At 36.6% G+C, this 15,200-nt stretch overlaps 2 protein-coding genes across 4 annotated transcripts in view; one reads left to right on the top strand and one right to left on the bottom strand.

The window, feature by feature from the left end:
- LOC149065576 (uncharacterized) overlaps positions 1 to 2,041 on the top strand; it is a 41,952-nt gene extending 39,911 nt beyond the window's left edge. The window contains exon 10 of the mRNA XM_089253576.1: positions 1,961 to 2,041. The gene's annotated coding sequence lies outside the window, so the exon portion shown is untranslated. The remainder of the gene's footprint in view (positions 1 to 1,960) is intronic.
- A 12,552-nt stretch (positions 2,042 to 14,593) lies between these two features.
- The window catches only part of Sqor (Sulfide quinone oxidoreductase), a 32,285-nt gene continuing 31,678 nt past the window's right edge, over positions 14,594 to 15,200 (bottom strand). For 2 of the 3 annotated variants that reach the window (XM_089253714.1, XM_089253715.1), the window contains exon 10: positions 14,629 to 14,827. In XM_089253714.1, coding sequence (XP_089109840.1) covers positions 14,767 to 14,827 — 61 coding nt within the window. In that variant the 3' untranslated portion in view covers positions 14,629 to 14,766. Of the gene's footprint in view, positions 14,828 to 15,200 lie in introns of all 3 variants that reach the window. The other variant, XM_089253716.1, reaches the window with a different exon arrangement.

Below are 15,200 nucleotides of genomic sequence, written 5' to 3'. Positions count from 1 at the left end.
TAACGCGACCTTTATCTCATCAACTGCCTGGCGTAGAGGTGTGATTCCAATTTAAAAAATGCTCAAAAGGCTGTCAGAAATTACTGTAAATTTAAACTGTACCAGTTTTAAGAGCGAGAATACGGTGTGTCACAAAATAAAGAATCTAAATTTTTCTATGATTCCCCTTGTCCTCTAACTTCCAGTTTGAAAGTTGTTGCCCTGTCTTTTCTGACGCCCACAGAAAAAATTCCCATGTTTCTAACTGCAATATTCACAGAGATATTTTAATTCAAAAACAGAGAACAGTTCATATATATATATAGCAGCAAAAACTAACGGACAACGCTCCTTCCCCTCATTTATATTGTCCTTTCCCAACTTTTCTCAGATTTGCTGTTGGAAACATCGGATTTTTTTTTATTTGAGTCAGAAAAGACAGGGTAACAACTTTCTAATTGGAAGTTAGAGGGTAAAAATTTAGATTTCTTATTTTGTGGCACACTGTATTTTCACTCTCAAAACTGATACAGAGTGATTGCCGAACACATTTTAAACATTTTTCTTAGATTAAAACCTCTACGATGAAGGGTTGATGAGATAAAGGCAGAATTAGGATTTACAGGGTATACCCTGTATTACCCTGTATATTCAAAACCGGTTTTTCTTCTCACAAATGTCAAATTATATATTATATCTTGATAAATCTTTAAGTGCTTTTATAAAACTTGAAAAATACAACCAATAAACTGATTGGTCAAATTTGCTCGAATGTAACCGATCAGCGTATTGGTTGTATTTTCAGGTTTTATAAAAGCACTTTCACAAAACTTTTATAGTGTAATCCCGTCCTTATTGTGTTAATATCATTCAAGAAAATTCCAATTTTCCCATATTTTGAGCGTGGTAATAACTGGGTATAGATACACTTGGGGAAAGAAATTTGCCATCACACACACAAAATATACCTACAAGTCCATCTAACACAGAACTAAAAAATAGTTCAGAAGCGAGTATCATTACTAGAACCCGGATTATATGAAAATGCATATGCGCATACGCGTTTGCATATTTTGGGATTTTTTAGCATTATCGCGTATAAATGCATAAAATCAAAGAAAATTTTCCAAAGTGCATATTGTTTTTTAAAGGTTTATTTTACTCAATTATTATTACTCAATTACTTTTTCTTAGTTTCCAAATAAATATTGCTCGTAATATTCTCATAAAAATGGGTTTTTTCCTCCACAGGTGGGATTTAGTAAATTAATAGAGATGTTTGTGATATATATATTGTATTTTCCAAATATATCAACCATTTTATTGTAAGGTTAATAGAGATATGTCAAAAGTGCTTTTGGTGAAAAAGTAGTTTTTCTTTTAAAAATAGTGTCGAAATTCTTTTGTTACTGATATTTCGAAACTGAGCAATTGCAACAAACTAGAAATTAAAAATGGCCGAATAAAAAATATGTAGAAATTATTTGCATATGCAGTATATGCATATGTCGGGATATTTTTTTTTTTTTTTGGAAATGAATATGGACTTCTCGAAGAAATAGAAAATGTGCATTTTAAAAACATGTCTGTTTTTTTTTTCCGTGGTAATTTTTTTAATGGATATTTTCTCATTTTTAGGTACATATTTCGGAATTTTAAACTTTTTCAAGATTTATAGTGCATAACTTCTTTTGGGTTTTTTTAATACATATATTTTGAAAAATTTTTAAGTACATATTTTGGCAATTTTTAAGTGGATATTTGCATATTTTTAAGTGGATATTTGCATATTTTAGAGCATATTTCGCCACTCTTTAAGTGCATATAATCCGGGCTCTAATCATCTTACCACATTTCGGTCCTTCGTTATCTTCAAGTAATGAGGTTGTTAAGCACCAATAAAATTGCCCTTCCCCCCGGTATTGATATATATATAGATACCGCATATATTTCAGTGTATTTTCTCACAAATTATTTTCAGATTGATGGGAGAAAACAACCTATTCGCCTGTACATACATTTCATGTAAAGTCTGTATATACTGTGTAAGTAAGCTATACAAAATTATGCTGCAGGCGATGAAAATGCCTTGACTAATGTCAAAAAAATACCAAAAAAGATGTACTCGAGCTATGTTTTAGAAAAAATAAAGCTAAATTTTGTTGTCTTTTATGGGTGGAAATTGTAATTACAAAAACCTTATGGTATGTGCATAGATTTTTCGAAAACGACGAATAATGATTGATGTGTATGAGGTGAAGGTGAAATGAATCATCAATGAATGTCGTTGTGCAGTCGTTTCAAGTTAGAGTGATTCCAAGGCCACCTTAATTACCTGAGTATTAAGATGTTTTCTCTACCCAATTATAGTGTGGGGAAAACACAGTATTCATGTAATTTTTACATCATTTAAAAAGTTTCGTTCAATTGTTATAGAAACTTTAAAAACATTTCCTTTTGCGAGAAAGAAACTACGCAACGTTTAAATAACTACATAATGTTGCGAATAACTAGAGTGACCCATATGACCCGTATTTTACAGGGCATACTCGTATTTTTCCGTCCTTTGTGAAAATTCACTTTGATCCTACTAATTTTCACTTGATCCGACATTTGTGAATACATATATATATATAATATGTATTTTTTCTGTATTTTCAACGAATATTTACTTGAATTTTTATCATTTGCTGAAATCAATTACGACTACTTTCATAACTCATAAATTATAATTTCACTATTGAAAATATGAACGTATATCTCCCATAGCAGTCGTTAAACATATTTTTCGAGAAATACATTTTTACCTACTGCAATTTGCAGCAGGGCTTTCTTTCCTACCATTGGCCAGCAATTTCAGCGATAACTGACTATTTTGTTCACGTTTGGTAACTATTTTGGCTGTAATTAGCGATATTCCATTTTTAGGATCTCAATTCGTCGTGTTTTCTCTTTGATATTTATTTATTTATTTAGCATACAAACCTGTTAAAGGCCAAAGGTCCCTGACTTTACTAGGTACACAATACAAACAATGAATTGGAAGGAAAAAGCAGGGGATATCAGTAAAAACTAAATTAATCCGATACACGAACCTATGTAGAAGGAAAAATGCATAAAGATGACACCAATAAATATGTTAAAAATCCCCGAATAGGGAATGAACATAGGAATATATTCATAGGGAATGAACAATAATCGAACATGGCTGACAATAAGATACACAAGTATACAAAAATAAAATTCAATGTATGATAAAATAAAAAAAAATTTAAAAATTGCATGTCATTTCAAATTAAAATAATCAATAGAACTGGTAGGAGAGAGAGAGAGAGAGAGGAAAAAATAGTTATATCAGTGAAAACAATAAAAATATTACACTCGAAAAACGCACATAAAGGGGGAAAATACATAAAAAGATGACACCTATTAATAAGTAAAAAAAAATTAAATGAATAAAAATGAAATACCGAACACAACATATATAGCAATAAAACTCAATATGATGAATTAAAATGCATAGCATGTTAAAAGAGTTGAGAGATCAAAAGCACTTAGCGAATGACAAAAATTGTGACATGTGGATGAACATACAAGATCCGGTGGCAATTTGTTCCATACTCTTCCCACTCTACAACGGAAGCATAAAATTTAGTATTACCCCTGGCAGTATATATGGTCAGCCTATGAATTATTAGAGATTTATCTTCCTTTTTGAAGTAATCATCTATTTAAACTACAAATTTTCAAACATTTCAATCTGTGTTTAGCCCAGAATAAGAATATAATTAACTTCAGGATATATATATATATATATCTTTCACCAGAATATTAATGAGATATTACGCAATCGTGAGGTATATGAAGCCAATGGCGATATTAATACGAGTTCGACCTAAGTCAGACCTAATTCAGGCCAAAGCTCATAATTTCTGACAGTGAAACCGGTTAGCGACTTATCCGAAGTTGATGTCACTCTGCGCTAATCATATGAAGATTTCAACAGCTGGCTGATGCGAAGATCAAGTCAGGAAAAAAAATGCAACTGGCTTTGCGAAGAATCGAACTCACGTCCTCTCACTTAAACGATGAGCGCGCCAGACCAACACCTCCTAGAGATAGAAGGCCACCGCTTGTGACGTCAAGTAAGTAGTCCATTTTCCCTAAGAATATTCAGGGGGAAAAATTCCCTGCTCGTGCAAGTGCCATCGTTGTGAGGAAAAGAAATGATCGGGCTCAGAATTGGCGATTTCTATGCCCCACATCCAATCACTATGCGGTATTTGTAAGCCAATCAGGAAGATTCGACGCCAAAATAAGAAGAAACGAAATACGATGCTGCGTGGCAAACTTGCTAGGTAGTCTGAATGACGTTTATGGCATACAGTGCAGAGGCCTTCTATCTCTAGGAGGTGTTGGCCAGACCACTATACGCTACAAGGGCAACGAACCTCTCTCCTTAGAGCTCGTGTGCGTTGAAGGGGATCGTACACCGATAGTCGGACAACTCAAGTTGAAGCTCACAATTGCTGATACAGCCACCAAATGGCGACTTATCCGAAGATGATGTCACTCCCTCACTGATCGTACGAAGGTTTCAACAGCTAAGTGAGAGGACGTGGGTTCGATTCTCCGCAAAGGCGGTTGAATTTTCTTTCCGGAATGCATCAGCCAGCTGTTGAAACTTTCGTATGATCAGCGGAGAGTGATATCAACTTCGGATAAGTCGCTATATCCGGTTTCACTATCAGAAATTATGAGCTATGGTCTGAATTAGGTCTGACTGTTTATGTACGGTCCCGTTCAGCGCACACAAGCTCTAAGAAGAGAGGCTCGTTCCCTTTGTACCGTAGCGGTCTAGCGCGCTCATCCGGTAAGTGAGAGGACGTGGATTCGATTCCCCGCAAAGGCAGTTGCATTTTCTTCCACGAATTAATCTTCGCACCAGCCAACTGTTGAAGCCGTCATATTAATAAAGGTGTTGAGTAATGTTGCACCATACCTGCAGAAGGGAAGCTTTCTTTTCCAACTGTTGGGTTGCATGTTTAGGTTATAATCAATATGCAACTCTTTTTCCTAGTACGTTGCAGACTTGATATGGTTCACGTCTGGGTAACATGCTAGTCAGCTCATTCGAATAAGAGGTCTAATATCTACCATGCCTTTAGGCCGAGACACACTACATTGACGTGGCATGATTTCACGTCATGTCAGAGACGTTATAATCACGTCACGTCGGTGTAGTGTGTTTCGACCTTTAGACTCACAGACGCTCATTTTGAGGCTACCACGAACAAACATTACGACGCAACACGCAGCATATCGCTCAGACGGTAAAACAGTTTCAAAGTGCTTTAATGGTAGTAGATCGCAATTTTGGAATGGTGAAGAAGAAAACGAATCCTACTCCAGAAAATTTTCTATAAGTTGAAAACGGTATCAGAGTAAAATCATCACTCTCGAAATCAACTTAACTGCTGCTACATAAGTGGTTGAAAATGATCTCAGGATATACCCAATCACGATTTGGTGTCCCCTTTCTTAATTATATTGATTACCCCCCTGAAAGGGTTATTATTATTCAAAATAAGTGTACATTTTTTGTGGACCCCATTCCGTTCGGGGCCCTGGGGATTAATGAAAGAGATACTTCCACAGTTATTAAAAGAAATTATTCCATCATTAATGAAGTTATTCCATCATTAATGAAGTTATTCCATCATTAATGAAGTTATTCCATCATTAATGAAGTTATTCCATCATTAATGAAATATATTATTCCAGTATTAATGAAAGAAATAAATCCAGAACTAATTAAAGAAATATAATTTAATCTTTTTTATCTTTAGAAGAATTCTCTATCCTATTTTTTTTATCTTCAAAAGACAATTAATTAATTAAAGAAAAGACAATTAATTCAATATATAGAGAGTGAACTGCACATTTCAATGGGGAAATTGCCTGGCGCGAACTGTGTATTAAACACGTCGCATGATATCATCATATTCTTCGATGTTACTGCCCTCGCAGCGGCTCCTGCTCCCTCCACTAATATAAAGCCGAGCACATAGTGCTGCGACCAAGAGGTACGGAGGTGTATAATAGAGTAGCGAAAAAAACAATTGTATTGTTTTGTTCTACACCGCACATATTCGAGAAGCGAGGCGAGGAAGAGAAAGAGGGCGCTCAACGAGGTTCACGATTTGAACAAACCTGTCTATTTTCGTCTCGATCTGCTGATTGGTCCGTTTCTTCCTTTTTTCTTTGACTCTTCTGCGGTGGGATCATCCTCATTACACCGTTACATTTCAGAACCTCTCCGGTCATTTTCTATCCTCCTCGTCCTTTACTATATGCGGACATGTCTTCCTCCACTCCATGCATTTTTTTCTTCCTATTCACAATTCTTGAAACTCGTACCTCGTCGCTCCACTATGAGCACAGCCTAAGTTCGATGTTCATGGTCCATGCGCCATGTACCAACAATTGTACGCACGCGTGGCTCTTCTCTGCTCCCCCTCAACCAAGTCTATGTCCCTCAGTAGGTATGGTTTCCAAAACGTTACGGCATACTTCAGTCCAGGACGAACCAAGTCCCTGAAACGTGGAAGGATCACTTTAGGAGAACGCAAAGACACCTTCTTAAGAATGAAACCGAGTATTCTATTCGCTTTTTTGACCACCGCGGAACAGTGTTCAGAAAACCTAAGCCACTCGTCAATGAGAATTCCCAAGTCGGCGATACTATATTTGCATCCGGACAGGGCCGGACCTCGAATCCTGCGAACTACGCGACCGCAGAAGGCACCAACTGAAGGGATCCGATATTTTAGGGTGACAACTAAAAGGGAAAGGTGATTTTTCATAACCAAAATATTATTCGCTTACACTTGAAAAATGTCCAGAACAGGCCCTGCATCCAGAATCCTGCCATCATGATAGTGAGATCTAGTTACAATTTTTGAGAGTATGTAAATGTGTTGGCAGTTACTTCTACCCGGGTAGGAGACCTCAGTAAAATCACTTTGCTTCCATGCTAGTAAAAAACTCCTGGGGCTACATGATGAGATCTGGTACTGTGATAGATCTATTTCTATGGTTTTCAAGAATAAATGTACAAATATGTATAAGTGGAGTGACCATACGTCCCGTATTTACCGGGACAGTCTTTTCTGTTTTTGTAGCCATCCCGACTTTTTTGCAAAAATGTCCCGGTTTTCCCCGTTTTTTTAAACAAATCCTACTTGAATTTTTATTCTTGGAGGCCCCATGATGTTGAGAAGACGCTGCATAGAACCGCTACAAAGAGAAAACTCTAACCCAGGAACAGTGTTGCCAGCAGTCAAAAAAGTTTCCAGCTAGATGGAAAAACAACTAGTAACTGGGCTTAAACAACCAATTTTAGTCATCATGTGTATGACCATATGTCCGGTATTTATCGGGACCTACCCTTATTTTCACGTGATTTAATAATAGACCACTAGTGCACGAGAAAAATCTTTCAAAAATACTAGAAAAACAATTAGCAAAACAACAAGAAAAACAACCAGATGGGTATTTTTTTCTAACCGAATGGGCGAAAAAAAAAAAGACGTAGTTGTAAAATAACACTAAGTCGTCGACACTGCCCTGGGATCCGAAGACTGGTGTTACTTTTCGTTCATTATGCACATTTTACTTTAAAAAATCAATTCAAAAAAGTACAAAAAATCTCACTCCGGAATGAGGACAAGACGGGAGCCACAAGAAGAAAATATTGTTCAAAGAGGGGACACATGGGCTGAAAAAGGTTGAGAAACACTGCATAAGCCCATACTGCAATCATATTCAAATTCGTCTGGAGCAACTCCCTATTGGATAGAAAGTGACGATTCTTCGTTTCTGTGAAAGAGTAATCACTTTTACGAAACGGAGAATCGTTTCTAAAGTTTCTATTCAATAGGGAGTATATATCACTGACTTTTTTTATCCCCATAACATCCCTTACATACGTACGTTTTTTGGGTATTGATATTTTGAAATATAGAGACTGTATAACTACTTTGCGATTACTAGAAGACAGCACAGCAACCTTTTTTTAGTCCATGGCCAGTACCGTTTTACCGCGTGGGGCCAACCGGGCACGGCCCGGGCTCCTCAAAAAAACGAAAAGTAGTTGAATTTTTCATTAATATTCCAGGTAGGACCTCAGAAAAATCACTTGACCCGGGGCCCATGATGCTCTTAAAACGGCCCTGCCCATGCCCCCCTTTGGACAATATTTTCTTCTTGAAAAACGGAGGAAAGTTACGAATTTGAATATCTCAGCGAATATTGCATTTTGAAACGTGTATTTTTTTTAGTTAGCGTCAGGAGGGACAGGACAACAACTCTCTAATTGGGTTTTCAAGCACACAGGGACAGTATAAAAAGTTAATTAGTTTTATTTTACCCCTTTGAAGGGCGGTGGGAACCCCTTTTTGTCCCACGTTTTTCAAAAATATTCTAGTGGCTATATCCAAGCCTAACGAGAAAGAGATATGTCAATCTCGTAGCCCCGCACACATCCTTAGTGACGTCACTTATCCCAATTTTTGTAATAGATGGCGCCACTATTCCGACCAATAAAACCGGCCAAAACAATAATTTTTCTCAAAAGCAGAAACAGAAAAAATTCTGGAAATTTCGACGTCTATTGGTGAATGCGTGTGAAAAAAACCACAAAAACACTCATATCAATGAAGAAATATGTTTCAAAGTGGAGAAAAAATTTCCTAAAAAAAAAAAGAAAAGTAATTCTGGAATCCAGAAAGGACAAAAGAATGAATTTTCCGAAACGTAGGAGGACGCTTGAAATGACAGCAGAGAGGAGGACATGCCCTCCTAAAAAACGACGGTTAGTAACCCTACATTCCTACATATGTGTAAAATGTCGCGAAAAGGACTAACGACTAACAGCTACTGAAGCTCTTGCGCTTATTGAATAAATACCATTGTATCATAGGCGGAGATACAGGGGAGGGGGGGGAAGCCTGGGGGGCATTGCCCCCCCCCCCCCAGAGTCAAACGTGGAGTCGACTGATCTAATGTATATATGTATAGATGAATTGACATCATCATCATCGTGCCCCCCCCCAGCAATAATGACCTTGCCCCCCCCCACCCCCAGACTTCCAAGTCAATTCCGCCTATGCATTGTATCCAGATTCCCCAATTGAATCTGATAATCATGAAATGCAAGAATGCATAGAAATTTGTCTATCACGGAATGAAGAAGCGACTGTTATGGAAGAATCTATTGTTAATGAAACATAGACTCCACAGAACAATCAATAATGTAACAAAACCAAAGCCTCCTAGATGTAGTATCTAGGAGGCTTTGGCAAAACTCCACAACAAAACACTATTCCGGAATTTGGAGAAAAGACTGGACCTGGAATGATGAAATTTTGGACCTGAAAGAACAATTCCCCCATTGCGATTTTTATGTGTTTATTTACATCATCCTTGATTGAGCAAATTGTTTTGCCAAACAAATCTGTATGCAACCCAAGTTTGAAAGAATGGGTTTCTATGCTTTTTAGCCATAAATTTAGCTATTAGTATAAAAAAACTTTTTTGTTAATATAATTTTTTGCATTTTATATACATTTTTTGCGTATATATATCATACATATACATCCAGGTTTTTTTTCTTCGCATTTAAATCGCAGTTCTATAAAACTCTTTTTTTTTTTTGATTTTGCATTTAAACAATTGTCACACACACATTTGAGACATTGTCTTCCATTAAGAATCAAAATACAATTAAAAGAAGTATTTCTCCATCTTATGACATCCTTTAACTATTCTAATCTTTTTCCGGTTAATAAAATGAAATATTATCTATTGTAAAGGTGCCTTTGTGTAATGCTTTCCCTGCCAAGCATTTTCAACCTCGCTGAGCACGGCCGAACACATACTGGAGATATGGAAAAAAGTGCGCGGTGGGACAAACGGTGTCCATATTCATATATAAATAAAAACGTAATATTGTTTTTCAATTTTCTGAAAAACCTAATATGTACACCCATATGTATCAGTGCATCAAATAATTTTTTAATATTTCGATGTCGCACCCTTCAAAGAGTTAATAACTATACAACCCCTTGCAACATAAATGATATGTCTGCGTACAAAACGTTATTTGGATACTTATAAGTATGCCTCTAGGATCAACCGTTCGCCAGTAAAATGTCATACGCCCTCTTACCTATACACCCTGTATTCAGGGTAACTATCGACCGTCCAATAATTACACACGTGATTCCTAGTGAAAAACTGATATAGAAAAGTGTTTCACATTTTTTGATCGGATGAATATACACTGCTGGCCACCCAAATTGCAACACCAAGAAAGACAAGAGATATCGCAACAATATTTATTTTGTAGATAACATGTTGACCAAGCATCAAATGATTAAATTTATAGACTTCTGTGAAGTGTGGTTCCTGCCAAAATCAGTAGCCAGAGTAGCCGCCATTGTTGGAGATCACCGCTGCCACACGCCTCGGCATTGATTCAAAGAGACTTTGGATGTGTTCTTGGGGTACAGCAGACCAAGCAGCTTCCACGCGTTGCCAAAGTTGATCTGGTGTGGCAGCTGGGGATATAATCTGGGTCAATCGTTGAGCAACCATGGACCACATGTTTTCTATCGGCGAAAGATCCAGAGAGCGAGCTGGCCAGGGAAGCAATTCAATCTGGCGATTGACGAAGAACCTTTGGACAATGCGTGCCACGTGTGGTCGCGCATTATCCTGTTGAAATATGGCTGTGGGCAAGCCCTGAAGGTAAGGAAGGACAACTGGCTCCAACACCTCGGAGATGTAGCGCTGGCTTTTTAAAGTACCGGCAATGCGTACTAGAGGAGTGCGAGAGTGATATCCAATACCGCCCCATACCATAATACCCGGTGCAGGACCAGTGTGGCGGTGCATAACGCAGCTGTTCAGCATCCTCTCTCCACGGTGTCTCCAGACTCGAATCCGACCATCGTGGTGTTGCAGACAGAAGCGTGACTCGTCAGTAAAGACACTTTCATTCCATTGTGCCGTCCACATCCTTCTTTCATCACACCATTGGCGGCGGAGACGTCTGTGGTTCTGCGTCAAGGGTAGACGAAGCAATGGACGTCTTGCGGACAGACCACTCTGCTGTAAACGGCGTCGAATGGTACGCGCAGACACTGGATGATGCGGTACAGACTGAATGTGCTGTGCTATGGTTCGTGATGTGGCTGAGCGATCCGTCACTGCCATACGCACAATACGCCTGTCATCACGTGAAGTGGTGCACTGAGGTGGATGCGATCGAACACGTCGGTCCGTCGTACCCTCCTGCATCCAACGATCACATATCCGCATTACAGTTGTTTGGTTTCGTCCAACACGACTACCGATTTCCCTGAAAGATAATCCGCAATCTCGGTAGGCCACTATCCTTCCTCTGTCGAACTCGGATACTTGATCAAAAGATGATCGCTGTTTTCTACGAGGCATAATTGATCGTTTTTTTGAAAAAACCACAAGAAAAACACAATTGCCGTACTTCAAATCGTCGAAATCTCCAAGCCTTAAATAGCGCTTTGAAGTGGCGCCACAGGCGCGCGTGATGTGCGTCTGCGCTGAAATTCTAATCATTTGCATATCTCACCTCCGCTAATGCATGTTGTAAATTTCATATTATTTGCATGCTTCCTGCAGGGTGTTGCATTTACGGTGGCCAGCAGTGTATTAAGTGAGTTATAAGGTTTGAAATTTTGTGACGTGCCACTTTTTCTAACGGTCAGTTACTTGCCAAACTCAGAACGAAAGTACATTCCTCCACCAGCAGCGGGTTGTCACTTCTTAAAAATTAACTGAAACATTCAATCCCATTTGAAGCCAAGTTCTGCCTTCTTCCTTCACAATTGGCGTTTTTCCCCTCCATGTAGTGTGATATTATAAAGTTGTTATTACGTAGAACTTACGTATTAGCTTCGTCCCTTATGTTGGCAAATTTAATTTATCACCAGATTTGTAAAGTGTTAGCTAAATGAGATCTGTTTGAAATTTTTTTTAGCCAAATCAACACTTTTCTGCCAAAATGTGGCAATATGTTCACCTTTAATATCAAGTCAAATTTTTTGAGGGAAGGTGCACGAAAGTACGTAAGTGTTCACTGTGCGATTGTTATTTTACGTTGTCGTTTTAATCAGATTACATGTTGATCAACAAAACGGCAATATTTCTTTGAATTTTTTTTAACTTTCATCGAAACTGTTACGCGTAAAAGGCTTCAATAAAGGATGTAAAAATTATAGCTTGATGAATGTGTGACTGGCGGAAACAGTAAAATAATGATTCAATCGGAAACTTTTATGTAATCAAATTTATTATGTTATGAATTGACCTATTCGAAATCATTTTTGGTTTCGGATTTTTTCTATTGATTACACTATTCAATACCGATTTTATTTTTAAAAAAATTTCAGTGATTTTAGGGTGTTTTTGGGGCATCGATTCCGAATCTGACATTGGTTTTATCAGATCGGCTCTAGTTTTTGGGATGAAGTGAAAGTTGAATTTCAATGGTAATACCATGAGACAGGTGTGGATCTATGGGGCGCAATTCATGAAATTTTCGGAACTTTTATATGTTATTACATTTTTAGTCAATCCGTTCAAAATTACTGTATAAACGTTTTTGATTAAATAACAAATTCAAGAAAACTTTGATTAAAAAATAGGAAAAAACCAGTACATTTTTCAAAAAAATTCGGGACGGAGAAAAACATAAAAAATCGGGATTATTCAGGAAAATACGTGACAAAATGAGGAATGTATGGTCAGCCTATTCAAAGTGTATAACTCATTTTATTTATTATTATTATTTTGCAAAATCATCCCTCTAAACAATGAGCTCTGGATCCGCTCATGCCACAATCAGCATACAAATTACATTGAAAACTGTGCGAAATGCAAATCATTAATAAACTTAATATCAACACATAAAGATCACTGATGTCTGGTAATGATGCAGGGCCGCAACTAGATGCTTAGTCACCCGGGGCAAGCACGCATTTTGACGCTCCTTGTAATGTTGAAGGAGAGATTTCAGAATGAAATTTGCGCACCCTCGGTTCTAGCGTCAGGGGCACAAGACCCGCCTGCTCCTCCCTAGTTGCGGCCCTGTAATGATGTGTAGAATAAAATGGGAAAGTAAATAAAAAGTTGAAATATTTCCACGCAAAAATTAGTGGCTGCAGACTATATTGAAATATTGATATTATGCATTATATCAAAAACTAGAGCCGATTCGCCAAAGCCAACACCAGTTTTGAAATCACACACACATAGCAGCCCCAATATACCCTAAAACCATTAAAATTTCCTTTGGGAACATGAAATTTCTTTTTTCTGGCCTAAAATGTGGCTATTTTAAACCTACTCACAAACGTTTAGTTTTATGGTAGTTATTAGAGGCAATGTATGAAGTCAAAAAAATAATTTTGAAGAATAACTTCATCCCTCTCAGATATTTTCAATAGAAATTAAGCCATTAAGTTAGAAATTATAACCGAAAAATGTATATAAAATAAAACTCTCTCTTTCGGTACTTTCTGGGGAACAAAACAAAATGACTAATGTTTATCTATACCCTCTGTAAAGCTGGTGTTATGAGATGCAAAGAACATATTCTGGTTGACTTGTAAAAAAGTTTTTCTTTCCTGAAAAGTGAGAGGAAAAAAACTGGTTTTAATATCTCTCATTTTCTGGATTTCTGTGTGGGGGTTAATATATTTTTAGCACTTCCAAAAACGGCAGGTTATATGTTTGGTGCACGATTGGTAAATTTGGCAGGATTTTGAAGTGACGTCATCAATTTTTAAAGCATTATAACTCATTAATTATGACTCGGATCAAAAACTGAAAACACTTTTCCATATTAGTTTTTCGCAAGGAATCACATGTATAATTATTGGGCTGTCAATAGTTACCAACCTGTATATATGTCAAATTTTACAAATAAAATTGACTCAAACAAAGTACTTATATCAACCAAATTTCATATTTAAGCATCATAGAAAGCATGAAATTTATAATGCAATTAAATAACAAACTAAATGTGGTTTTAGAAATGCTTGTATTAAACACGTTTGACTATATTTATGGGATAGCAAAAAGTATATATAAAAAGAAATCTCTCAATATCAATGGTGGAAAAAATTTGTCATACCAAATATTTTGATTTCCCAACAGAAGATTTTTATGGCATTTGCTTTTATGGTATTTTCCCATTTTGCTATAGACTATGCACAAACGATCATAATTAGTGATAATAAAAATATGATGATAAAGCAGTGTTCATGAATTTATTGATATGTTCATACTATCATTGCTCCTGAATTATTCTAAAATCATTGTTATAAGAATGAAAAACAACTTAATTTTTCGTCACACTGAACAGAATTTGTTTTTCCAAGTATGTGAGAGAGAATTCATGTTTTTTTTAAGAAAGTATCTAAAAGTGAAAAACTACTTTGCTGATGCAAACAAAAAAGAGCAAAAAAACATTATTGAATGTAGACTATTAAAATGACAAGAAAAAATTCAAATTTTATCTTTATTAGACATAAAAAATAGAAACATATCTCAAATTTCACAAATAATTTTTCAACGTTCAATAAAAATAATAAGCTCTTACAAATTCTCACTGTAAAGTCAATATACACTTATGAAATGACAAACAAAGAATTTCTCCTCATGGACGAAAACAAAACTCTTCTATGAATACATTCTTGGATGAATAATACTCCTGAGTAAACCAGGGCCATTCCACCACCCCCTACAATATATACAAAAAAATCATGAGAATCATTGATAATGTAGAAAATTATGCAATCAATTAACTTGAATGGAGATGGGGTTGAAGGGAAAAAATGTGATAATGATGTCAGCAGAGGGGTCAGTGCTTCAAACCTGTTGATTTCATAGTTTTAGCTTATGTAGGAGATTTTGATTTAAAAATCAATTCTGGGGGGCTTGAGCAAAACTAAAAATATTGTGGTTTCTAAAGCACCCACAGCTCCCACATCACTGGACTCATAGGTATGTAGGATTTTCTCAAGAGAATGGGTTTCAATTTTTTTCTTTTTCTGAAGGGTTTTTTTTCCTGTAAAATAACAATATAATCTTGACTCTGGGAGGGGGAGGGCTTT

This window comes from Pholcus phalangioides, unplaced genomic scaffold (assembly GCF_987345545.1).
Source record: "Pholcus phalangioides strain wild (caught in Gottingen) unplaced genomic scaffold, Ppha-v1.0 ptg000039l_1, whole genome shotgun sequence".
Taxonomy (NCBI): Eukaryota; Metazoa; Arthropoda; class Arachnida; order Araneae; family Pholcidae; genus Pholcus; species Pholcus phalangioides.
This window is presented reverse-complemented; position numbering and strand designations above follow the sequence as displayed.